At 42.6% G+C, this 24,936-nt stretch overlaps 1 protein-coding gene across 1 annotated transcript in view; it reads left to right on the top strand.

Annotated features, from left to right (window-relative positions):
- The window catches only part of LOC127430918 (membrane-associated phosphatidylinositol transfer protein 3-like), a 105,059-nt gene that overhangs the window by 70,873 nt on the left and 9,250 nt on the right, over positions 1-24,936 (top strand). Inside the window, exons 12-19 of the mRNA XM_051681059.1 lie at positions 1,749-1,937; positions 2,099-2,247; positions 9,669-9,785; positions 10,746-10,862; positions 12,054-12,202; positions 12,919-13,068; positions 13,145-13,328; positions 16,864-16,992. Of these exons, the coding sequence (XP_051537019.1) occupies positions 1,749-1,937; positions 2,099-2,247; positions 9,669-9,785; positions 10,746-10,862; positions 12,054-12,202; positions 12,919-13,068; positions 13,145-13,328; positions 16,864-16,992 (1,184 nt within the window). The remainder of the gene's footprint in view (positions 1-1,748; positions 1,938-2,098; positions 2,248-9,668; positions 9,786-10,745; positions 10,863-12,053; positions 12,203-12,918; positions 13,069-13,144; positions 13,329-16,863; positions 16,993-24,936) is intronic.

Raw genomic sequence — 24,936 nt, 5'->3', positions numbered from 1 at the left:
TTCTGCGTCCGACTGGACAAGCCTGCTCTCCGATGCTGCACTCGAGAGCTCATCATCTTCGCGGGCCTCGAACAAGAAGCCAGACTCGCCGTGCGACGAGCCGGCGAACTCATCCGGAAGCCCAATTGGGGCAGACGAGTGTGCTGGGGAATGGGAGGTCCGCGGGGGATACCCGGCGGAGGCGATCCCATTGAGGTCCCCAAATCGCCCCCAGCGCCAGCCGCGCTGACCTCAAACCCGTAGGTAGGAGGACCAAGGCGGGGAGCCGCTGGGGTGGCTTGCTTCCTTACGAAAGCAAGCCGCGACCGCAACGTTGCCATGGTCATGTTCTCGCAGTGAGAACATGAACCATTCATAAACGCTGCCTCCGTGTGGGTCGCGCCCAGACACGAGAGACAGCGATCATGACCATCCGAAGTTGAGAGAAAACGACCGCAACCAGGAATAACACACGAACGGAAAGGCATCTTTAGAAAGACGCGTCTTTAAAAAGACGTTCCGTGTGTGCGCTCTTTTAGAGAAATATACTCTTTTAGAGGGGAAAAATGCTCTTTTAGAAAATATACTCTCTATTTTTTCTGCCGAAGCGCCCAGGAGTGTTCTCTGCAGTGCACCAGTGCAGAGGAGGGAGAAGCCGCTGAAATGCGCCGTCAGATCCAGCAGAGGTGAATGAACAGTGCTATTCAGCTCAATGAGCATGACCGTTCGGCTCCGAAGAGAAAATCTGAATGAGTGGTTGCATACCAGCTCCTTTTATACCCGTATGTTCGGGGGAGTGGCATGCAAATACCACTCGCCCAAAGACCAGAGGTGTCTCGGGCTCCCAAGAGTGACCCCTAGTGTCACTACATCGACACCAACGTCGAGTGAGTGACAGATAGGGAACACACTCACACGACAGCTTTCTTTTGGGAGGAATCAAATTAAATCCTTTCAAGCCATTATTATACATTTTAGATCCTAATAATGCAATTCTACCTTACAAAGACTGTTTTATAATTCTTAATCTGATCGTTTGCAAGAAAGAAAACGTATTTATGCTTTTATATATATATATATATATATATATATATGGGGCAGTGGTGGCTCAGCAGTTAAGGCTCTGGGTTACTGATCAGAAGGTCAGGGGTTCAAGCCCCAAGATGCCACTGTTGGGCCCTTGAGCAAGGCCCTTGATCCTGTCTGCTCCAGGGGCACTGTGTCATGGCTGACCCTGCACTCTGACCCCAGCTTAGCTGGGATATGTGAAAAAAAGAATTTCACTGTATATGTGTGATAAATATAATAAAATATATATACAAATACTATTAATTTTTTTTAGGGGTAAAGCTTATTTTTTTTATAAGACATACATTACTGAGTTCACCTTTAAAGAAATAGTTCACCTAAAAATGAAAGTATTTAATGAATGTTTGTTGTCTGAATTCAATAAAGTGGCAGCAGACAGTGATTTACTTTAATGCTTAAAAAAGCTCCAAAAGTGTCATAAAAGTAGTTCATGCATCATATTCCAAGTCTTCTCAAGGCATACGGTCACTTTGTATGATAAACATTATGGGGGTGATTTAAGTGTAGACAGAATTTTCATTTTTGTGAAAATTATTCCTTTAACAGTTTAGGTTTTATTCATAAGACACCTGTTTGCTTGGTGGCATCAAACAGAAATCTTGAACACCGTCCTTTGCCCTGTCACATCTGTAAATTGCTGTCTGCCTTTTTTGTGTTTATTTATTTATGTCTCTGCAAAGCTGACACAGTACTCAGACACTTGTCAGACAGTGATGTTTCGGCAGATGGAGTCCCAGTGCAGTCTTGCACAGGAAGTGCGTCCCATAGGGGCAGTGAACGAGTGGTTCGTTGTTGCCCCTCTCTCTCTGGCTCTGACACTGAACTGACTGAACCCACCCCAAGCGAGCCTGTTAGCACTATCTCACACAGTGAGTCTAAAGAGCACTGCATGTCCATGTGTGAATCTTTTATTCATTTCTATATGGAAGTCACCAGCTTTTAAATTAACTATATGTGCTTCAGGCATTAAATGCAATTTAAATGATGTTGCAATAACTTTTTCTCTTCTATATCTTTCTTTCCCTCTCAGTATGTAGTAGGTGGTGGGGGTTAAAGCGGTTAGATTATGTGCTTTACTGTCCAGATGTGCTCACCACCTTCCCCACCATAGCTCTGCCTCACCTGTTCCATGCGTCATACTGGGAGTCCACGGATGCCGTCGCCTTTATTCTCAGACAGGTGAGTGCACACTCCATATGCCAAGCTCATGTCTGATTAAAGGGATAGTTTACCCAAAAATGACTATACTCATAAATGCAAAACTGCCATTATAAAAACCCATAGAAAAATCTAGAGGGAACCCATGGTGATTTTAAATCCGGGTTTTTGACTACAACCTGAACAGCTCTATTTAAACAATAGTATACAATCCAGAGCGATGACATCTCAGATCATTATCTCGTCTCTTGTACACTGCACTTAGCAAAGGTCGCTCAATCTATGCCGCGTTATCAATCGGGTAGAACTATTCTTTCGACCACTGAAGATAGCTTCACTAATAATCTTCCAGATTTGTCTCAAATACACAGTGTAGTCACAGAAAATATAAATACAGTCTTATCTAGCTCTCGTGAATGGAGAAGTTGAAGAGTACAAAAATAGAGGTGTTTCGTGGTGCATGGAAGGATTGTGTCTCTAGCTACAGACTGGATCTAAAAGCTGGCAGGTCAGCATATTTGAGCAAACTCATAGAAAATAACCACAACAATCCTAGGTGTTTATTAGGGGTGTAACGGTTCTTTGTAAAAAACGGTTCGGGAAGCATTGGCACTGCGGTTGGTTCACCTCAAGTTTAATGATGCATCTGGAGCACAAGTTTTGGTCAAGAAAACAAAGCGTCAAACAGACAGGCACAGTGACAACCTCCGCTAACGCACCTGAATGGATCTGTAGATGGATACGCTCCGCCTGTGTTTCATGTGGGTCAACTTGATGACATCACATTTCTGTGTGTAGTTGAAAATGGCAAGTGGAGAAAACGAGACACTGATAGAGAAGCCCCCTACGTTTCTCCTTTCTGGGAACATTTTCTTTTTGCAGTCAGTTACAACAGCGATGGTCAAAAGACGTTTAAAAAACAGGCACTGTTTGAAGACATCGCTCAACACGAGTGCTGTATACTGGTAATATATGTCAATAATGCGCGTGAGGGTTTATTTAAAACATGCACGCAAGTTCTTCCTGTTTCCTCGTGCGGCTGTAATCTATCGCAAGCATCAATAATGCGCTTTGATTAATGGCATTAAGATGACATTATAGTAATACACTGATACATGATTAATCATTTACGCCAACATCACCCAGAGAAAGAGCCGCAGGTGAGCCAAAACTGCACACACTCTCTTCCATTTTCGGACAGACATGAAACGCTTGGGGTGTTCATGTGGGATTTCCCATATTATTAAAATACTCGAGCTGCATTATCACAACATCCCTTCTCTTATGCATTTTAATAGCAAGGTTATTCCTTCTATAGTGATGTACAGCTTCCGAATATTGAATATATGTTGAGATGAGTTTGAAGTGCACTTTATGTTGATGCATATAGCATATTAGTGCAGGTATTATGTTATTAAGTTATTAATGTTGATTTAGTAATTAGAGAAAATGTTTTTCTTTAGTTAAGGACCCTGATGAAAATTAACCATGGTATACTATAGTAATATTGTAGTAACCATGACTGCTGTCGCCATGGTTTTCTGAGCAGAAATCATGGTTTTGATACAATTAACCATGGTTTTATAACAGTAATACTGTAGTTTCTATATAGTAACCATGATTTTACTATATATTGTAACCATGACAGTAACCATGTTTATACTGTGGTTACTATGATTTTACTACAAATGCCATGGTTAAACTATGGTTACTGTTGTAAAACAATGATTGTTATTTAAGGGCAAACCTGTTGAAGTGTTTACCAAATAGATTATTCTTTGGATTTGGCAGTAAAATATTTTTTTCTGAACAAAGAAAATACCGAACCATACCGAAACCATGACCCTAAAACCGTGATACAAACCGAACCGTGAGAAATTCGAACCATTACACCCCTAGTGTTTATACAGTACTGTGGCTAAATTGGTTATGAATAAAGTCTCGACTGAAACAAATACAGTGCATTCATAAAGTATTCAGGCCCTTTAATTTTTTTCACATTTTGTTATGTTGCAGCCTTTTGCTAAAATGCTTTAAAAAAAAATTTTCACATCAATCTACACTCCATACCCCATAATGACAAAGCTAAAAACAGATTTTTCATAACTTTGCAAATGTATTAAAAAGAAAAAACTGAAATATCACATTGACATAAGTATTTAGACCCTTTGCTATGACACTTGAAATTTAGCTCAGGTGCATCCCATTTCTCTGGATCATCTTTGAGATATTTCTACACTTTGATTTGGAGTCCACCTGTGGCAAATTCAATTGATTAGACATGATTTGGAATGGCACACACCTGTCTATATAAGGTCTCACAACTGAAAATGCATATCAGAGCAAAAACCAAGACATGAGGTCAAAGGAACGACATGCCCCTACCTACTTTCAGAAGATCGGAAATGTCCCGACCAATATTTGGGCAATTTTACCACATAGAAAATACTTTATACTATGTTTTTTTAGTTTAATTTAAATGACTATTAAACTTTCCCAGTATCATTATTAATGTGTAAATTATTGTCCGATCTCTTCAGAAGTGGCAAATACATGCACGAGGGAACATGTACAATCCTCAAAATTAATAGATTCAAACACTTTTTTGAGTTCCAATCTTTCCCATGTAAGTAAAAAAAAAAAACATTTCCTGAGTTTTGCATGCTGTCCAGTTAACGAAGGATTCTACTTTTACGGCCGGTAAGCGCCCTCCTGAAGAAGAGACCTTTGAATTTTAGTGTCAGGTGAGGGTTGCATGGTGGTGCAAGATGTTTAGATGGTTGTTTAACTGTGCAGAGAACTGATTGCCATCCTAAATTAAGAATATTAGTGGTGGTCAGTAAGACTGTAAGATATATAGCCTATATACATATTCGTGATATATCGCAAATGAACTTCCTACATGATTTTAATGCATCCATTTATACAGTTTATAAAGATGCAGAGAGCAGAAAATACTAGGCACACTTCTATGTGTGAGTTCCTATTAGATCGCCCTCCAGCTTGTTGGCGATTTCTCGTGCCGGTCAAATATGTACTCCTACAATAGTTTTTGCAGAAAAAAAATGGCCTTAACCTACTGTACGTTTCAATTGGTTCTATAAACTAAGCCATCTTGTTTTTTAAAAAACCCTTTAACTCTTAAAGTACACTTAAGGTGAAGTTTTCTCAGCCTTAAGGTTTACTTAGAAAAATGGCACTTAAGGGGCTTTATGCAACACTTAATGTGTTTTAAGGCCGTTCTTAAGTAAAAATAAATACTTAAGGGAAACTGAAAGGGATTATGACGTTTTACTTATAAAACCCCTTAAATGACACTTAACGGTTATTTTCTGCAGCTCCCTTAAATTTAAGGGAAAATTTAGTGTGTCCGTAAGGGGAAATTACACTTAAGGTGCTTTATGCAACTGGGCACTGCTGTCTTACATTTTGGTCTTAACTTAGACTGATCTAAGTTTTTATGCTACTGACTGAAAAAGTTAAGACCAACATTTTAGACGACTATCTAGTAAGACTAGTCTAAAAAGGTTTTATGCAACCGGCCCATGGATTTAACCACTGGAGTCATATGAATTACTTTTATGAATCCTTTATGTGATTTTTGAACCTTCTGAGTTCTGGCCACCACTCACTTGCATTGTATGGACCTACAGAGCTGAGATATTCTTCTAAAAATCATTGTTTATGTTCTGTGGAAGAAAGAAAGTCATACAAATCTGGGATGGCATGAGGGTGAGTAAAAGAAGAGAGTATTTTCTTTTTTGGGTGAACTATTCCTCTAAGTTCTGCAACAAACAGGGTTCAACAATAATTATTTCTGCTGGTCCAGAGGGGGGGCAGATTTTAAGTATACTTGCCCTGCAACATTTTAATTGGCCATGCCACAAATATGATACATTTTTAAAGTTAAACATGCAGGGTAAACTGACAGCTCGTTTTGGTTGTCTATCCCCCAGATAGTTGCAACGTTTCTCATAAAGCTTTAGCTTTGGGTTTTTTTACTCTCTTGTGCTTGCTTCTTTTCCCTACAATATGGCGAAAAGTTTCAAACACATCTAAAGTTCAGCCCTTGCCTCAACTTGCTTACTATTAGAGATAATACAAATGGGAATCAGGATCAAAGGAAAAAAGAATGTCCCTCCTTCTTTGTGAAGGTCAGCTATAGTCAGTTGGTCCAAGACTTGTATCGTCTGAAGCTACAACCAATCAATACATCCTTGTAAATCAGAAAACGTTGACATAAAAGAAGTGTCTTCCCCTTTATGTTGCTTGTATACATATTGAAAGAGAAAGCTCAGGGGCCTTCTCAGATTTAAACAAGTTCAGTTTACAAAAATAGTACAGCACAGTGTCAGACTAGCAATGCAAAGTAGAATGGGGATTTTTATAGATTAATCCATTTTAGTAGAAGTAGAGTAGTAGAAGCCTTTATTTTGTCACACATTATACATATATACAGTGAAATTCTTTTTTTTTGCATATCCCAGCTAAGCTGGTGTCAGAGTGCAGGGTCAACCATGATACGGCGCCCCTGGATCAGATAGGGTCAAGGGCCTTGCTCAGGGGCCCAACGGTGGCATCTTGGCGGTGCTGGGGCTTGAACCCCACCACTTTATTTAACTTTATGAGGCTTTTTTTGTAGGCCTATATTAAAACACTTTATACATAAACAATTATGGATATAAAAATATAAAATTGAACCATCTTCAAATAAGACAAGATATAACCCAATAAACACTCTGCTAGCAAATATATGAGTCTTGTCGCTATGTTAGACATACAGCTTTCTACTGTCTACCGTTACAGTAGATTTGAATATAATCACACTTTTGGTGGTTTCTTTCACGTTTAGGGGCAGATTCACTAAACAGTTGCATCACTTTTGCGTGTGGTATTTCAGCGCAAAAACCCGCATCTTATTCACTAACCACCCGCAATCTATTTTAGCAGGTGCAATCAGCACTGAACTTGTGCTGTGTCTTTAGTAGAATGTTCATAACATTACTTATAATGTCTTTGACAGTGTGGGGGCCCACTGGCCTTTGCTTATTGGTAGGACTGTCACTGCTTATTTGCATAATTTAATTAGTGAAAAGGGCGCTAAACCAGCGCAGAGAGCGCTTGCAAAACCAGCCGCAATTGATTCTTAGTGAATCAGATTCTGAGCGCTAAATAGCGGAGGATGCCGCAGCATAGACCACCGTATTTGACACACTCTGCCGGGACTGGACAGCATCACTTTGATCCAGACACCTGAATCATCTCTTAAACAGGCAGAACGTGCCTGTTTAAGAGGCCTCCTCTTTGGTATGGCAGAGGCCTCCTCTTTGGTGCCCTCCTAGTAGATGCCACACTAGGCGACGCCTAGTTCGCCTATGCCTAGAACAGCCCTGGCGGTAATAGCGTGATCTTAATTATGCCAGGCAATTATTATGAATGAAGCGCAATCTACTATGAGCCTAATTTACATAGAAAAGAGGCGTGTTTGCGTGGAAAGGAATGACAATGACTTAATTTAAATACTCAATACGCAGCGCAGTTTCAGTGCTGATTGTGCCTGCTAAAATAGATTGCGGGTGGTTAGCGAATGAAACGCAAGTTTTTGCGCAAAATTGGTGCAACTGTTTAGTAAATCTACCCCATAGTGTTTTATGAGCCAGTTAATTTTTTCCTTAAGAAAAACTACATATTAACAACAATTCAACAACACTTGTCCCTGAGACAGTGAATACAAGTCAGTCAAGTCATTTTTTTTTTGTATAGCGCTTTTCTCAAAACACATAATTTCAAAGCAGCTTTACAGAAAATTATGCTGTAGCAGAAAATTAAGCTGTAATGTCTGTAATGTCTTTTTGTGGTTTAATAAAAAGTGTGATTGTAGATTATGCCTTAAAAAAATACATATATACTGTATATAGAGTACATATACTATTTGTCTTTATAACCTTGGGGAAAACCAGTAATGCTCTTTGGGGATTTGTACTTTTTTTTTTTTTTTTTTTTTGCCACATTTTAAAAATTAGGGCATTTTAGTCACTTTCAGGGAACTGGTTAATTTCCCTGGTAATTTCTGGCCTTGGAACTGGGTTTTCGGTTGGGCTGAGACTCACACCTTTTTTATTATGGCTCACACCTTGATCTGTTGGAGAGCTCTACAGGGATACTGTGTCAAACAATGGTTGCTACTTTGAGCTGCCTTTTGAACAAACAGAGAAAAAGAGAAGGCCAAACTGCAGACTATATAATGATGCTGAAATGCGTCATCTAGCACCTACTATATATTTGGAAATGTGTAGAAGAAGTGCATTGATCCAGCAAAAAGATTAGAAGAAATGTGACTCTTGTTTAAACGAATGACGCTTGGATGTCATGGCAGATAAGATGCAGATTAAGATGAGATGTTTTAAGATATTGTTTCTTAGAATCACGTAATAGCAAGTGGCAGACAGAGATGAACACATAAAGAACTGACATAATATACAAAAACTTTCTCATTAGCATTTTAATTCAAATATAATTTATTATAAAATATAAATTTGCACTCCGTTCAGAAAAACATTTAAAAGGTTTTTTCACCCAAAAATTTTAATTTTGTCAAAATTTACTCACCAAACCTTGTTCCAAACCTGTATGATTTTCTTTCTTCAGTGGAGCATAAAAGGTACATTTTTGAAGAATATCATGATCACTCTCTTCCATATACTAAGTGAAATAAGTAGTCAAAAAAGAACCATAAAAGTAGGCAAGGCAAGTTTATTTATATAGCACATTTCATACACAATGGCAATTCAAAGTGCTTTAAATAAAAATGATAAAGAAAATACAAGTTAAAATACATTTTAAAACCAATTAAGAACAAGAAATAAGAAAAGTTTGAGGAAAAAAAGTAATAAGTATAATAAAAATAGTCCATGTAACCTGTGCCCATGGATTCCAAGTCTTCTGAAGTAATGCAATATTGTGTGAGGAACAGTCATTATTCACTGATAATCTTCCCCACTAGTGTTATGAACTCAAAACCTCGATCCAATTTGTGAACAAATCCAGACTGATTTTGTGACCTGAATCAACCAATTCATTGAAAAGTTCTGATTCAACAGAATAATTCATTCGCAAATCGGACATCACTACTTCTCTCATGAGCTCTCACGAACGCACCAAGTAGAGATGTCAAGATTTTCAATGAATAACGACTTAAATTTGGTCTGTTGTTCACACAAGGCTATTGGAAGGCTTGGAATATAGCACACGAGTCACATGGACCATTTATATGGTGCTTTTTGGAAATTGACAGTCCCAGTCTTCATTTACTTTCATTATATTGTATGTAAAAAATCTGCCAGGAACAATTTGACAGAATTTTCATTTTTGGGAGAACTATTTCTTTATGTCTTATACATGAAATTAGAAATTGAAATTACACTTCTAATTCTCCTTGTCAGGTAATGCGGTGTGACTGCCTAAAGGCTGGGGAAGCCGATTGTTCAGATGCTATGCCCATCTCTCCTTCCAGCCCACGTGAGAAGTGGCTCCGCAGACGGACACATGTCAAACTGAGGGTTACTATCACAAGCACATATCTACAATCGTACTGCAAAGCCAGTGACAGTTTAGATTAAAAAATGTTGTACAGTCTTGAGATCATACCTCATTTACCTGGAAACAGTCAAAAATTTGATTTTTCAAGTATTGATTGGACAAACCACTGAAATTGCAAAGTGTTAGGGATGGGATGTACTTCATCTGCGTGTGTAAATGAATAAGGCCCCTGCAGAACAGCACAGAGAATAGTGTTGTGTGATACAGAACCAGTCAAAAGTTTAGTCACAAGCGACTGCATTTATCTAAAATCTTATGCTTAAATGCTTGAAATTACTTTAGTAGACAAATATAAACTGTATCTATGTATGCATTTCTTCTTTTATTTTTTAAAAGCATGAGTTGGCCCAGAGAGTGAGGGAAAAGAAGCCAAAAAAAGGTTTTTATATCTGATGCTAATTACAATTGTATTAACTTAATGCCCAGCTATTGCAGTATTTAGCCTACCAGTATTGCATTTGGTTGCTTTTTGATCCTGTTTATCTACTCTTTGTGTTTAGAGTTCAGTACGATACTTTCAAATGCATCTAACACTGTCAACATGAAATCCTTTGAGCGCTTTTGAATCTTTTCAGGTATTTCCACATTCCCAACAGAAAGAGACAGATGGTGAAGTGCCAAACAGCTGTCACCTCTGTAACCTTTCAGCAACCAAAGAAAATCTGTTTAGACAATGATATTCACAATATAAACATGCAGTTAACATATACAGTGTATACTCACAATATGTCCTAAAATAAAAAATGAAAAGACTGCATGCAAACTCTTCAGATGTAGGCAGAAAGCAAAGCCCTTTCTAATAGAACAGAGACAGCACTTGTTATCTAGTACAATGTGAAAGAATCAGGCTTTAATAGATATATAAGAATTGCATAGTTTATTAGTCCTTTTTGGAGCTTAATCCTATTATTTATTAACAGAACATAACAGCGAATCATAGAGTTCATGATATCATAGTGACAGAGGATGGTCCGCAGACGCTGGTGGGGCGGTTTATGTATGGGCCTCTTGACATGGTCACGCTGACGGGGGAGAAGGTGAGATGGACTTTTATGAATTATCAATTATGAATTGTTTACAATTAGAATTTGTAATTGTTTGTACGGCTAGTCGTTTTAGTAATTCTAACGTTCCAATGGGTATCAAACATTTTAAAATTAACTGGCTTTTTAAATCATTTAACTGTCTATCTTGTGATGAGGTTGTATAGGTTTACACATTTTTGTTTTCATTTTAAATCTTGTTCTTAATGTTTAAATCTGTATTGTTTTATTAGGAATAAGATCAGGGTTAATTTCATTTAAAACAAAATGATATGTTCAAATTAGGAAAGGCAGGAAAAATCAAACTGATCTCAGGAAAAATCTTACATAATTTACGAGTTGGCTATTTTGTATGGTCTCACACGATGTTGTTCACATAAACTAGTAGGACTTCATCATGTGCAAATTCTCGGATGTCTAATGCGGAAGCGCAAGTTCCGGGCACAAGGTGTTAAGGACATACTTATTAATACTATGCGCTTACCCAAACCCGTTATCTAAACTTAACCAATCAGTAGAGTGTGTAAACATGATAGGAAGCTGTTGTGTGTGACAGAAGCAAGTAATTGTCCCGTATTAGATGGAAACGATGTCCAGCGACGTCACTGGCTGTAGTAAAAGTCATAGGAATTCAAACGAGTGCAGTCGCACGATATCATACGAATTAGCCAAATTTAGAAAAGTCGTATGAATCCTGACGATTTCGTCATGAGAGTGTGTTGTGAAAAATTGTGTATTTTATCCAGCCACCACTAGAGGGAGAACAGCAAGATGGAAAGTTTGTGTTTGGAGCACATGGCAAACAAGGTTGTTAGGACTCTGGCCTCCATTGTTTATGGAGGAGATAGGGTGCTGCTTTTAGTACCTAAATGGTTACCTGCTTCTGTTGTTTTTAAATGATTTTGGCTCAAACATGGTCTTGTTTTGCACAGTTTGCACCTCTATGAAATAATATATCATTTCAGAGTGCCATTCCTGCTTCAAATGGTTTGATTTTCCTTGTGACTGCCTTGGTCCCTATTACAGGGATGTTTCACTGTGTTTCGTCGTTTGTCTGGGGGTGGGGGGAAGAGGTCCCCTATTTTCCACCCTGACCACATAAAATCAGTATTATTGAAGCTTGAATTGTGATCTTCTATGCATTTGAAAATTGAGTTGAAAATTCACATGCAATCTGTCTCGCAGGTGGAAGTGTTTTTAAAAACTCAGTCTGGTTCTGGTCGTTGGGTGCTGTTTGACACTGTGGTGACCAGCAGCAGTGGACGTGTGTCCTACACCATCCCTGCAAATAAAAGACTTGGGGTGGGGGTCTACCCCATTAAAATGGTAGTCAAGTAAGTATTTGCATTCACATTACAAAACAGACTTTAACTAACAGTAAATAACTGCAAAATATGTCTAGAAAGGATGGATTATGTTCCTATGAGACATTAGGACAGTAGATTTATCATTGAAAATTAAGGCAAAAACTATTTGGACACTTTCAAGTGGTCACACTTTGAGTAACTTGAACTAAACCTGTAACTACTCTGCTAAGACATCTGTGTGAACTTGAGGGGAACTGACTTCATACATCCACTATGATGAGACCTGGAGACCCGTTGGTTTAAATAATTGGGAAAATGGCTTAGAAAAATGATGTTGGTTCTGTGAAAATAACATCATTGCACTTGGATTCATATTTTGTTATCTAATGTAATGAAATATATTTTTAAGCGTTACCTAAATTTAAAAAAAATATTGGTTTTGATATTTTGTTACACAATGCAAAGACATTCATACATACAAGTGTGGATTAAGTGTGTTCAAACACTTTTTGGAGCCACAGTATTTTAATTCTACAATTGCAATGCCTTGTTTCCAGGTGTCAGATCACTGCGAGCCTGGCAGTCAGAGGCCCTGGAACAGTTGCTCCATTGGCCCAAGCCATAGTTCATCCTTGATTTATAGATTGTGAAAGCTGTTGAAGTTTATTTAAGGCAATGGGGAATCTGCTACCTGACCTAGTGAAAGTGAATTTGTTGCTGACACTTTTTATTTTATTTTAAAGAGGTGACCAGACAAATGCAGAGGCGTTCCTCACAGTGTTGCCGCGGGGAATGGAGTGTGTGGTGTTTAGTATTGATGGCTCCTTTGCTGCCAGTGTCTCTCTAATGGGCAGTGATCCAAAAGTCCGGCCAGGTGCTGTGGATGTTGTCAGGTACGTGTCTGACTGAGAACAGAATGTGACAAGCTTTGTGGCCCCTGTATAACGGCGTGTTTTGATTTCTCTCTAGGCACTGGCAGGATCTTAGGTATCTGATTATCTACATCACTGGTCGTCCAGACATGCAGAAGCAGAGGGTGGTGTCCTGGCTCTCACAGCACAACTTCCCCCAGGGCATGGTTTTCTTCTCGGAAGGGCTTGTTCATGACCCCTTGCGTCAGAAAACCATCTTTCTGAAGAGTCTAGTGAAAGAGGTCTGTCTTGTATGCAGCATAGAAAAACATTAAGATGTACATTAGAAAGGGTTCCACAGTCATGGAAAACCTGGAAATATCAGGGAAGTTTCAAAATTTTGATTTTCAGGCCTGGGAAAGTCATTTTCTTAATTAGGATTTTTGTATTGTTTTCCAATAAAAGTATCTAAAAAATTATTAAAACAAGATATTTACTTGTCAAGCAAAATGGCATAAGATTCTAGAGTCTTGTTTTCAGAGACATCTGTCCAATTTTGAATTTGTTTCTTAAAACAAGAAAATGTATGGTTCAGTACAAGTCAAGCATTTGTGTCATAATGTTGATTACCCCCCCAAAATAATTTAGACTTGTCCATCATTTTCTTAAAAAAAAAAAAAAATCTGGGTTACAGTGAGGCACTTACAAAATGAATGGGGCCAATCCATAAAGGTTAAAATGCTCACTGTTTCAAAATTATAGCCACAAGACATAAACAATATGTGTGTTAACATGATTTTAGTGTGATAAAATCGATTACTAACATTTCTGTCTGAAGTTTGTGGCATGGACGATGTAATGCGGTAAACCCTAAATCGACCGTAAAAAGTGGTTTAAACAACTTTACAGCTCAAATAATCCATGAGTTTTAAGAGAAGAATTAATGTAAGTGCTTTTATAAAATTCTAAGCTTCACATTTCTGCCTTTAAACCTCCAAAAATTGGCCACATTCGCTTCCATTGTAAGTGCCACAAGATAACCAAGATTTTTGCTTTTTTTAAGAAAAGGAGGGAATAGTAGAAATCATTTTTTTTTGTTTTTTGTGGTAATCAGCATGATGCCACAAATGCTGTCGATTGAGCTTAACTTGTATTAAACTCTGAATATTCCTTTGTTTATTTTTCTTACTCTGTTGGAAAATTGTTTGTTTCTTGTTTTAATCTTAACCCTCACTAAATTCAGTAAATTTCAGTGGTGGTCCATGAGGACATTTTCTGGAGAAGCAAATATTTAAAACGTTATTGATTGATCAAACCAAAACGAGGATGCATCATTATGTTTCATCTTTTCTTTTTTTTCCTTTTTTTTTTGCTGATAATTATGCTCCTGTGAAAAGATGATCTCTCCCTGATATCTTAAAATAGTCGATGCGTTAACGATGTGTTATAATCTTTCTGAACACTTGCCAATCTACAGATGATCAATACAAACATGTTTAAATGAATGGAGGTCCCCATCTATCTAACATCTGCTCATCTATGTGTACAGAAACTCCATCCTCCGCTCCTTCATTGAGTCATATATGGTATACATATATGTATGACCCTGCTGTTCAGTCCTGTTTTAAGATCCTTCAACAATTTGGATTTCATTGATATTTTGGCTAAATTTGAAGGTTTTCCTTCACCTGTAGCATTGTGTTAACCACAGGCTGGCTTGATGATGCGCTAACGTGATATTGAAAGCTGATTGGCTTGAAGGGTTACCTCTGATAATGATTTGTTATAAACGTGGGAGGCCAACTTTATTTAGCCTCCATTTGTCCTTTATCGGACGCTTTTTGGGTGGAAGCAAATGACTTTGTGTTATTTGAAAATCCATTCTGACTGGTCAGTTTACTAATGAAAGGAGGCTGTATGCCGTCGGCCTCCTCTGGGCTGGCGTCCGTATTGAGACACACAGTGATTAAACTTGCCTAGGCTTCTGTGCATTAAAGAAAAAAAGACATTTTGTTATATGCGTCTGAGTTGTTGTTACGTTCATTCTGAATACATTTTAGGAGGCTCAGCCTTGCTTGTCTCCTCTGACGGGCCGCCACACTGCTTGATCTATAATGCCATTTTGCTTGTGAAGTTAATACTGTATATCTTGTTTAATGAATGTTTAAATAGGTTTACTGGAAAAAAGATAAAAATACTAGTTACGTATGCAAGAAAATGATTAATTGCAGTACGGAAAGGTATGGAAATATAGTGAATATAATTTATTTCTAATTATGCTCTCACCCACATCTATTAAATCACTTCTGAAGATATGGATTTAAACACTGGAGTCATATGGATTACTTCTATGTTTCCTTTAAGTGATTTTTGGAGCTGCAAAGGTCTGATCACCATTCACTTGCATTGTATGGACCTACAGATCAGAGATATTCTTCTAAAAATCTTCATTTGTGTTCAGCAGATATATATACAGATAAACAGATATTTAATTTATAATTATATAGATATATAATATACACTGGCGGCAAAAAAGTTTGGAATAATATACAGATTTTGCTGTTTCGGAAGGAAATTGGTACTTTAATTCACCAAAGTGGCATTCAACTGATCACAATGTATAGTCAGGACATTACTGATGTAAAAAAAAACAGCACCATCACTATTTGAAAAAAGTAATTTTTGATCAAATCTAGACAAGCCCCATTTCCAGCAGCCATCACTCCCAACACCTTATCCTTCAGTAATCATACTAAATTGCTAATTGGTACTAGAAAATCACTTGCCATTATACCAAACACAGTTGAAAGCTATTTGGTTTGTTAAATGAAGCTTAACATTGTCTTTGTTTTTGTTTTTGAGTTGCCGCAGTATGCAATAGACTGGCATGTCTTAAGGTCAATATTAGGTGTACACTACAATCTTCAAGGACAAAGGACAACTGGCTCTAACAAGGACAGAAAGAGATGTGAAGGCCAGATGTACAACTAAACAAGAGGATAAGTACATCAGAGTCACTAGTTTAAGAAATAGACGCCTCACATGTCCTCAGCTGACAGCTTCATTGAATTCTACCCGCTCAACACTTTTCATGAATAACAGTAAAGAGAAGACTCAGGGGTGCAGGCCTTATGGGAAGAATTGCAAAGAAAAAGCCACTTTTGAAACAGAAAAACAAAAAGAAAAGGTTAGAGTGGGCAAAGAAACACAGACATTGGACAACAGATAATTGGAAAAGAGTGTTATGGATCTTAACCCCATTGAGATTTTGTGGAATCAGCTAGACTGTAAGGTGCATGAGAAGTGCCCAACAAGACAGCCACATCTATGGCAAGTGCTACAGGAAGCGTTGGGTGAAATGTCACCTGAGTATCTGGACATACTGACAGCTAGAATGCCAAGGATCTGCAAAGCTGTCATTGCTGCATGTGGAGGATTTTTTTGATGAGAACTCTTTGAAATAGTTTAAGAAGTTCTGAATTTTTTTTTCAAATTGTAATAGTAATTTTTCACATTATTAATGTCCTGACTATACATTGTGATCAGCTGAATGCCACTTTGGTGAATAAAAGTACCAATTTCTTTCCATAAGAGCAAATTCTGTACATTATTCAAGAATATACAGTATATACAGTACTGTGCAAAAGTTTGCAAGAATTCCGTTAATTACTGTAGGCTGTAATTAAAATGTAACTAATAATAAAAAAATAAAAAAAAATTTTAATTACTTTCTGATAGCACAGTAATTAAGTCATACATGGCTGAGCAGTTGCATAGAAACTGCAGAAACTAGGTTTGTAAAAAAATAAAAATAAAAATTTCCTTTTTTTTTCACAGTGTCACATTAAGATCAGTGCGGCGTATGGTTCAATGAAGGACATGTCTGTATACAGCACGTTGGGACTGGCACCGAATCAGATATACATTGTGGGCAGACCATCTAAGAAGCATCAGCACCAATGCCAGGTAAAGCTCATTTCACTTAGTTAACCAGGTTACAGGTATGCATAGCATATTAAAAATACAACCAAATGTGATAAATTTAAGATATTTAGTTTAGTCCATTCCATTCATTAACATACTGTCGCTACATATTTGGACACTTGAGCTTCACTTAAAGGGCTAGTTTAAAAAAATGAACAATTTCTCTCATCATTTACTCACCCTCATGCCATTCCAGATGTGTATGACTTTCTTTCTTCAGCAGAACTAAATCAAAGATTTTTAAAAGAATATGTCAGCTCTGTAGGTCCACACAATGCAAGTGAATGGTGATCAAACCTTTGTAGCTCCAAAAATCACATAAAGGATACATAAATCTCCATCACTACTTTAACTTTCACTTTCAGATGTGAAAGTGAAACTAAACAGGCACCACATGTGACTTTCATATGAAAAAGTGAAAGTGGACTTAAATTTTGATCTGTTTCTCACCTGCACCTATTATATCGCTTCTGAAGATGTAGATTTAACGTCATGGTTACTTGTGTAACCTCCGTTCCCTGATGGAGGGAACAAGACATTGTGTCAATGTAGTGACACTAGGGGTCACTCTTGGGAACCCGAGACACCTCTGGTCTTTAATAAAAGGCCAATGAAAATTGGCGAGTGGTATTTGCATGCCACTCCCCCGGACATACGGTTATAAAAGGAGCTGGTATGCAACCACTCATTCAGGTTTTATGCTGAGGAGCCGATATAAGGTCCGGCCATTTCAGCGGGTAGTTTAGCATTGTGGCAGGAGGGACACAACGTCTCGTTCCCTCCATCAGGGAATGGAGGTTACACAAGTAACCATGACGTTCCCTATCTGTCACTCACTCGACGTAGTGTCGATGTAGTGACACTAGGGGTCCCTATACGAAACGCCACAATTGGCTGAATTGTGTTACGTGAACTGGCGGTGTGTGGTGGGCAGACTACTGTGTGCCTCATAGCCAGCACACCAGGTTGATACGTAACCACCCCCAACACATTTATGAGTGTCGAACGGCCCTTTTTGGGGACAAGTCGACTACTCAAAAGATAGAGACATGCTTAACCCAGTTGTGGCCTCTTTTCCCTTTCTTTTTTCCACTCCCTAAAAAAGAAGGGGGATTATCCGACTGGGCCGCCAGGTCTAGTCAGGGGGTGTCCCTCCCAAGGGGAAGACACCGCGGAGACCACACCTCGTCCAAAGAGAGGGGGGGGGATATTTAAGTGGAAAAATAAGTCACATGGTCTTTCCAACCATGTTGGGAGTCTTCAAGGTAGATCCTGCCCAATGGGGGAGGAGTACTACAAACATGGAGACTGGAGCAGAGGGGCTCTGCCCAAGAAAGATGCAGTTTGCCAACAGGGAAATGAATTAGCAGAAGATATATAAATCGCATGGGGTTAGCCTTACAGGGAACCACCACATGCGGAGCACCTACCCCAGAACAGGGCTCTTAGTTAGTGCGTGTACTGGGCCGGCAGCGAGTCTCTCCGAAAACTCGACTGCCACAGGGCTCGGAGGAAGTCAACCAGGGAACAAAGTTTGTGAACACTACTGGGAATTAATGGCGCACATCTTCAGCTCCAAGGGAGATGGAAAGCGATATGTGCAAGTGATACACCCGGCCAGCTATCCTGGGCTTATCCGCTTGTGTTGCGTGCCACTACCTTGCACGAAACCGGTTCCACCCGCAGGTTGTAGAACCTTGCACAGGTGTTGGGTGTTGCCCAGCCTGCTGCTCTGCAAATATCTGTTAGAGAGGCACCCCTGGCCAGGGCCCAGGGAGCCGCTACACGCCTGGTAGAATGGGCTTGTAGCCCTACCGGGGGCAGCATGTCCTAGGCGACATATGCCATATTTATGGCGTCATTGAGCCAGTGGGCGATCCTCTGCTTGGAGACAGCGCTTCCTTTCTGCTGTGCACCAAAGCAGACAAAGAGCTGCTCAGAGATTCTAAAGCTCTGCGTGCGATCCAAATAGATGCGTAAAGCGCGCACCGGACACAGCGACGACAGGGCTGGGTCTGCCCCCTCCTGGGTCAGGGTCTCAGAATCACGTGAGAGTAACTTGGACTGAACTCCAGGCACGTTTCACTGACAGAGAACGCTTGCAGGGAACGAGGCGCGGTCTGGAGGGATTCAGCCTCCTGGCGCCTCTTAGGAACCTGATGATCAGGTCGTGCTTCCCTAAGGACTTACCGTCTACTGCGTCGTGGTGTGCTGCTATGGCGGCAACATACACCTTCAAGGTGGAAGGGGACAGCCTCCCTTCCAACTTCTCCTGCAGGAGGGAAGCACTGATCCGACTGCGCATCTCTGGGGGTCTTTCCGACAGGAAGAACACCACTTAGCGAACAGACGCCACTTAAAGGCATACAGGCGCCTCATAGAGGGGGCCCTAGCTTGAGTGATCGTTTTGGTCTTCCGCGTCCCATCAAGGGGCCAGACATGGAGATTCCAGAGGGATCCAGATGGTGCCCCGTCCCTGAGAAAGAAGGTCCTTCCTCAGGGGAATTCGCCAGGGGGGAGCTGTCGCAAGGAGCGTGAGGTCCGAGCACCACGTCTGGGTGGGCCAGTAGGGTGCTACCAGGACGACCTGCTCCTCGTCCACCCTGACCTTGCACAGGGTCTGTGCAAGCAGGCTCACTGGGGGAAACGCATATTTGCGCATGCCAGGGGGCCAGCTGTGTGCCAGCGCGTCTATGCCGAGGGGGGCCTCGGTCAGGGCGTACCAGAGCGGGCAGTGGAGAGGATTCTTGGGAGGCGAACAGGTGCACCTGTGCCTGTCGAATCGACTCCAAATCAGCTGGACCACCTGAAGATGGAGTCTCCACTCTCCCCTGAGGGTAACCTGTCGTGACAGTGCGTCCGCTGTAGCGTTGAGGTTGCCCAGGATGTGAGTGGCTTGCAGCGACTTGAAGTGCTGCTGACTCCAGAGGAGGAGACATACAACGTGACATACAACGAGAGCGCAGACCACCTTGGCGGTTGACATATGCTACCGTCGTTGTGTAGTCTGTCTGAACTAACATGTGCTTGCCCTGGATCAACAGCCGAAACCTCCATAGGGCGAGCAGAATTGCCAACAACTCGAGGCAGTTGATGTGCCAATGCAGTCGCGGACCCGTCCACAAGCCGGCGGCTGCGTGCCCATTGCAAACAGCGCCCCAGCCCGTTTTGGAGGCATCTGTCGTGACCACGATGCGCCTGGAGACAAGTTCTAAAGGAACTAAAGGAAGAAATGAGAGGTCGGTCCAAGGGCTGAAAAGACAGTGACAGACCGGCATGATGGCCATGCGATGTGTCCCGTGGCGCCATGCCCATCTCGGGACTCGAGTCTGGAGCCAGTGCTGAAGCGGCCTCATATGCATCAACCCGAGCGGGGTGGTCACCGCCAAGGATGGCAGATGCCCCAGGAGCCTCTGAAAAAGTTTCAGTGGAACCGCTGTTCTCTGTTTGAACGCCTTCAAACAGGCCAGCACTGACTGGGCGTGCTCGTTCGTAAGGCGCCGTCAAGGAGACTCAGTCCAACTCCAAACCAAGAAAAGAGATGCTCTGAACCGGGAGGAGCTTGCTCTTTTCCCAGTTGACCCGAAGCCCTAGTCGGCTGAGGTGTGAGAGCACCAGGTCCCTGTGTGCACACAACATGTCTCGAGAGTGAGCTAGGATTAGCCAGTCATCAAGATAGTTGAGAATGCGAATGCCCACCTCCCTTAACGGGGCAAGGGCAGCCTCTGCGATCTTCGTAAAGACGTGAGGAGACAGGGACAGGCCGAAAGGGAGGACTTTGTACTGATACGCCTGACCCTCGTGTGCAGGGAGGGTCTGTGTTGAGGAAGGATCGAGACGTGGAAGTATACATCCTTCAGGTCTACCGCCGCGAACCAATCTTGATGCCGGACGCTCGCCAGAATGCGTTTTTGCGTCAGCATCTTGAACGGGAGTCTGTGATTGGCCGCAACCCACCGCCTTTTTTCGGTACGATGAGGTAGGGGCTGAAAAACCCCTTCATCTCGGCTGGAGGGACAGGTTCTATCGCACCCTTCCGTAGGAGGGTAGCGATCTCCACGCAAGGTAGCAGCGTTTTCGTCCTTCACCAAGGTGAAGTGGACACTGCTGAACCTGGGCGGACGCCCGGCGAAGTGAATCGCATAGCCGTGTCGGACGGTCCGGACCAGCCCTCGCAACGGATTGGAAAGCGCAAGCCATACGTCCAAGTTCCGCGCAAGGGGGACCAAAGGGACAACATCATCCGACGTACCGGCAGGTGGGGCCTCGCGGCGGGGCGGGGCGGGGCGGAGCTCGAGGTGCCACACCACGTCGTGGCCATGCTGAGTCTAAGAACATTGAAGCACTTACCTGGCTCCTTGTGACCACCCCCGGAACAGCCTGGGACAGAAGAGGCCTGTCCTCGTGACCCGTGGAGACTGTCACATCGGGGGCGGATTTGTGCCACAGCTGGGCGCTCAGGGGTGGGAGACCGCCGCTGGGGCGCCAAACCTGCCAAATAGAGTGGTGGACGGTGGTCGTGATGACGGCCGTGCACACCGGATACGTGACCCAGGGACAAGGAAACCACTCTTGCTGAGCTCTTGAGTACTGCAGCCACTTGGGCATGCAGCGCAATTAAATGCAAAAGGTAACAACAAGATGAAGAGATCTGCTTACCAACTCCAGAGCAGTGGGTTTCGTTGTCCCTGGGTCACCCGTCTCAAAGGCGCTTTGAAGCCTTTCATGGGTTCTGGGCGGCTGCGAGACGGGTGGCATCTGCTTCCTGCGGTGGGCTCCATGCCGGGGTCGGGCCGAAGGGGCGGGCTGCGATGGAGCCGGTGCAGTCACCGCAGGGGGACGCCCTTGGCGATGAGTAGACGGGGTGCGGGATCTTGAGCCGCGCCGGGGCAGGATATGTCGGTTAGCATCTGTCTACTGCTCCACCATCGAGAACTGCTGGGCAAAGTCCTCGACGGTGTCGCTGAATAGGCCCGCCTGGGAAATAGGGGCAGCAAGGAATCGTGTCTTGTCGGCCTCGCCCATCTCGACCAGGTTGAGCCAAAGGTGGCACTCCTGGACCACTAGTGTGGCCATCGTCTGCCCGAGAGACCGCGCCGTGACCTCCGTCGCTCGGAGAGCGAGGTTGGTCGCCGAGCGCAGTTCCTGCATCAATCTGGACTCAAGATGGCGCCGAGTATGGCTGCTGCGTTGCGAGCTCTCACACAACATAGTAATGTTTTGTTTGTTTTGTTAACAATTCTTATGTTTTTTGTCTTGGATGTTGTCTGCCTTATTGTCTATGACAGACAAACACTTTTGGACATTGGTTCAGCAATCTCACACCGTAAACCGGACTTCACATTCCTCAATGCCGACCCGCTGTTTACAAACACGCAATGGAGCCCTTTGTCTGGGCAGCATAGCCGCGGAAACGCAGGAGGAAAAGGGGAAACAGAGCCGGCGTTCTCATCAGAGTAAGACGCCGTGCAAATCGACCCCCGCTACCCACTATTCTACTGGCAAATGTTCAGTCTCTGGATAACAAGCTCTGCGAGCTGAAAGCGCGGATCTCTTTCCAACGAGATACAAGGGACTGCTGCATTATCTGCCTAACAGAAACTTGGATGTCTGCGGAGATTCCAGACTCAGCCATTGAACCCACGGGGTTCTCCGTGCACCGAGCGGACAGAGCGAAAGACCTCTCAGGTAAAAGCAGAGGTGGTGGTGTATGTTTTATGATCAACAAATCCTGGTGTGATCAGAGGAATGTACATTCTATCAAGTCTTTCTGCTCTCCTGATCTGGAATTTCTTATGCTTCTGTGTCGACCATTCAGGCTACCGAGGGAATTCACAGCGGTCATTATCACTGCTGTGTACATTCCCCCACAAGCCGACACAGACCGGGCACTCAAGGAACTGTATGGGAGTATAAGTGAGCAGGAAACCGCGCACCCTGAGGCCGCATTCATTGTGACCGGGGACTTTAATAAAGCCAGTTTAAAATCAGTTGCACCAAAATATCACCAGCACATTAATTTCAACACACGAGGGGACCGGGTTTTGGACCATGGCTACAAATCCCTCCCCCGCCCACCTTTTGGCAAATCGGACCACTCTTCCATTCTGCTTCTGCCCGCTTACAGGCAGAAATTGAAACTGAGCTTTACGCTGATAGCGTAATGTGTTTCATCAGAACGTGCGTAGAGGACGTCGTTCCGACCAGAACTGTACGAATCTATCCGAATCAGAAACCTTGGATCAATAGCGATGTTCGTGCGGCACTTAATGTGCGGACCTCCGCTTTTAATTCCGGGAACGTGGAGGAGCATAAACAAGCCAGTTATGCCCTCCGAAAAACTATCAGAACCGCAAAATGCCAGTACAGGAGTAAGATTGAAGGACAGTTTAACACCACCAACTCTAAAAGCATGTGGCAGGGAATTAACATCATCACGGACTTTAAAGTGAATAAAAACTCCGCCATGAACACCGCTGCCTCTCTACCGGATGAGCTAAATACTTTTTATGCTCGTTTCGAGGGAAATAACACCGCCCTCGCGGAGAGAGCTCTCGCGGCTGAAGCTACAGAGGTTAGTTCACTCTCCGTCTCTGTAGCGGATGTAACCCGATCCTTCCGACGGGTGAATATCCGCAAAGCCGCTGGCCCAGACGGCATTCCGGGCCGCGTCATCAGAGCGTGCGCGAACCAGCTGGCTGGTGTTTTTACAGACATTTTCAACCTTTCCCTCTCTTTGTCTGTAGTCCCCACATGCTTTAAAACATCCACCATTGTGCCTGTTCCAAAACAATCAAAAATAACTTGTTTAAATGACTGGCGTCCTGTTGCTCTGACCCCCATCATCAGCAAATGTTTTGAGAGACTAATCAGAGATTACATCTGCTCTGTATTGCCACTCTCTCTTGACCCGCTGTAGTTTGCTTACCGCAACAACCGCTCCACTGATGATGCCATTGCATCTACAATACACACTGCTCTCTCCCACCTGGAAAAAAGAACACTTATGTGAGAATGCTGTTTGTAGACTACAGCTCAGCATTCAACACCATAGTGCCCTCCAAGCTAGATGAGAAACTCCAGGCTCTGGGCTTAAACAACTCGCTGTGCAGCTGGATCCTGGACTTCCTGTCAAGCAGACGCCAGGTGGTTAGAATAGGCAGCAACATCTCCTCATCACTGACCCTCAACACTGGAGCCCCACAGGGCTGTGTTCTCAGCCCACTACTGTATTCCTTGTACACACATGACTGTGTGGCAACACATAGCTCCAATGCCATCATTAAGTTTGCTGATGACACGACGGTGGTAGGTCTGATCACTGACAATGATGAAACAGCCTACAGAGAGGAGGTACACACTCTGACACACTGGTGTCAGGAGCACAACCTCTCCCTCAATGTCAGTAAGACAAAGGAGCTTGTGGTGGACTTCAGAAGAAAAGACAGTCCCATCACCATCAATGGAGCACCAGTGGAGAGAGTCAGCAGCTTCAAGTTCCTGGGTGTCCACATCACTGAGGAACTCACATGGTCCATCCACACTGAAGTCGTTGTGAAGAAGGCTCATCAGCGCCTCTTCTTCCTGAGATGGCTGAGGAAGTTTGGAATGAACCGCCACATCCTCACACGGTTCTACACCTGCACTGTGGAGAGCATCCTGACTGGCTGTATATCCGCCTGGTACGGCAATAGCACCGCCCACAACCGCAAAGCACTGCAAAGGGTGGTGCAAACTGCCAGACACATCATCGGAGGTGAGCTTCCCTCCCTCCAGGAAATATATACAAGGCGGTGTGTGAAAAAAGCTCGGAGGATCATCAGAGACTCCAGCCACCCGAGCCATGGGCTGTTCTCACTGCTACCATCAGGTAGGAAGCTGAAAAGATCGGGACCGGGCAGTAAAAAGTGCCTCCCGCGACCTTGT

This window comes from Myxocyprinus asiaticus, chromosome 40 (assembly GCF_019703515.2).
Source record: "Myxocyprinus asiaticus isolate MX2 ecotype Aquarium Trade chromosome 40, UBuf_Myxa_2, whole genome shotgun sequence".
NCBI lineage: Eukaryota > Metazoa > Chordata > Actinopteri > Cypriniformes > Catostomidae > Myxocyprinus > Myxocyprinus asiaticus.
The sequence above is the reverse complement of the archived record's forward strand: the minus strand, read 5'-3'. Positions and strand labels throughout refer to the sequence as shown.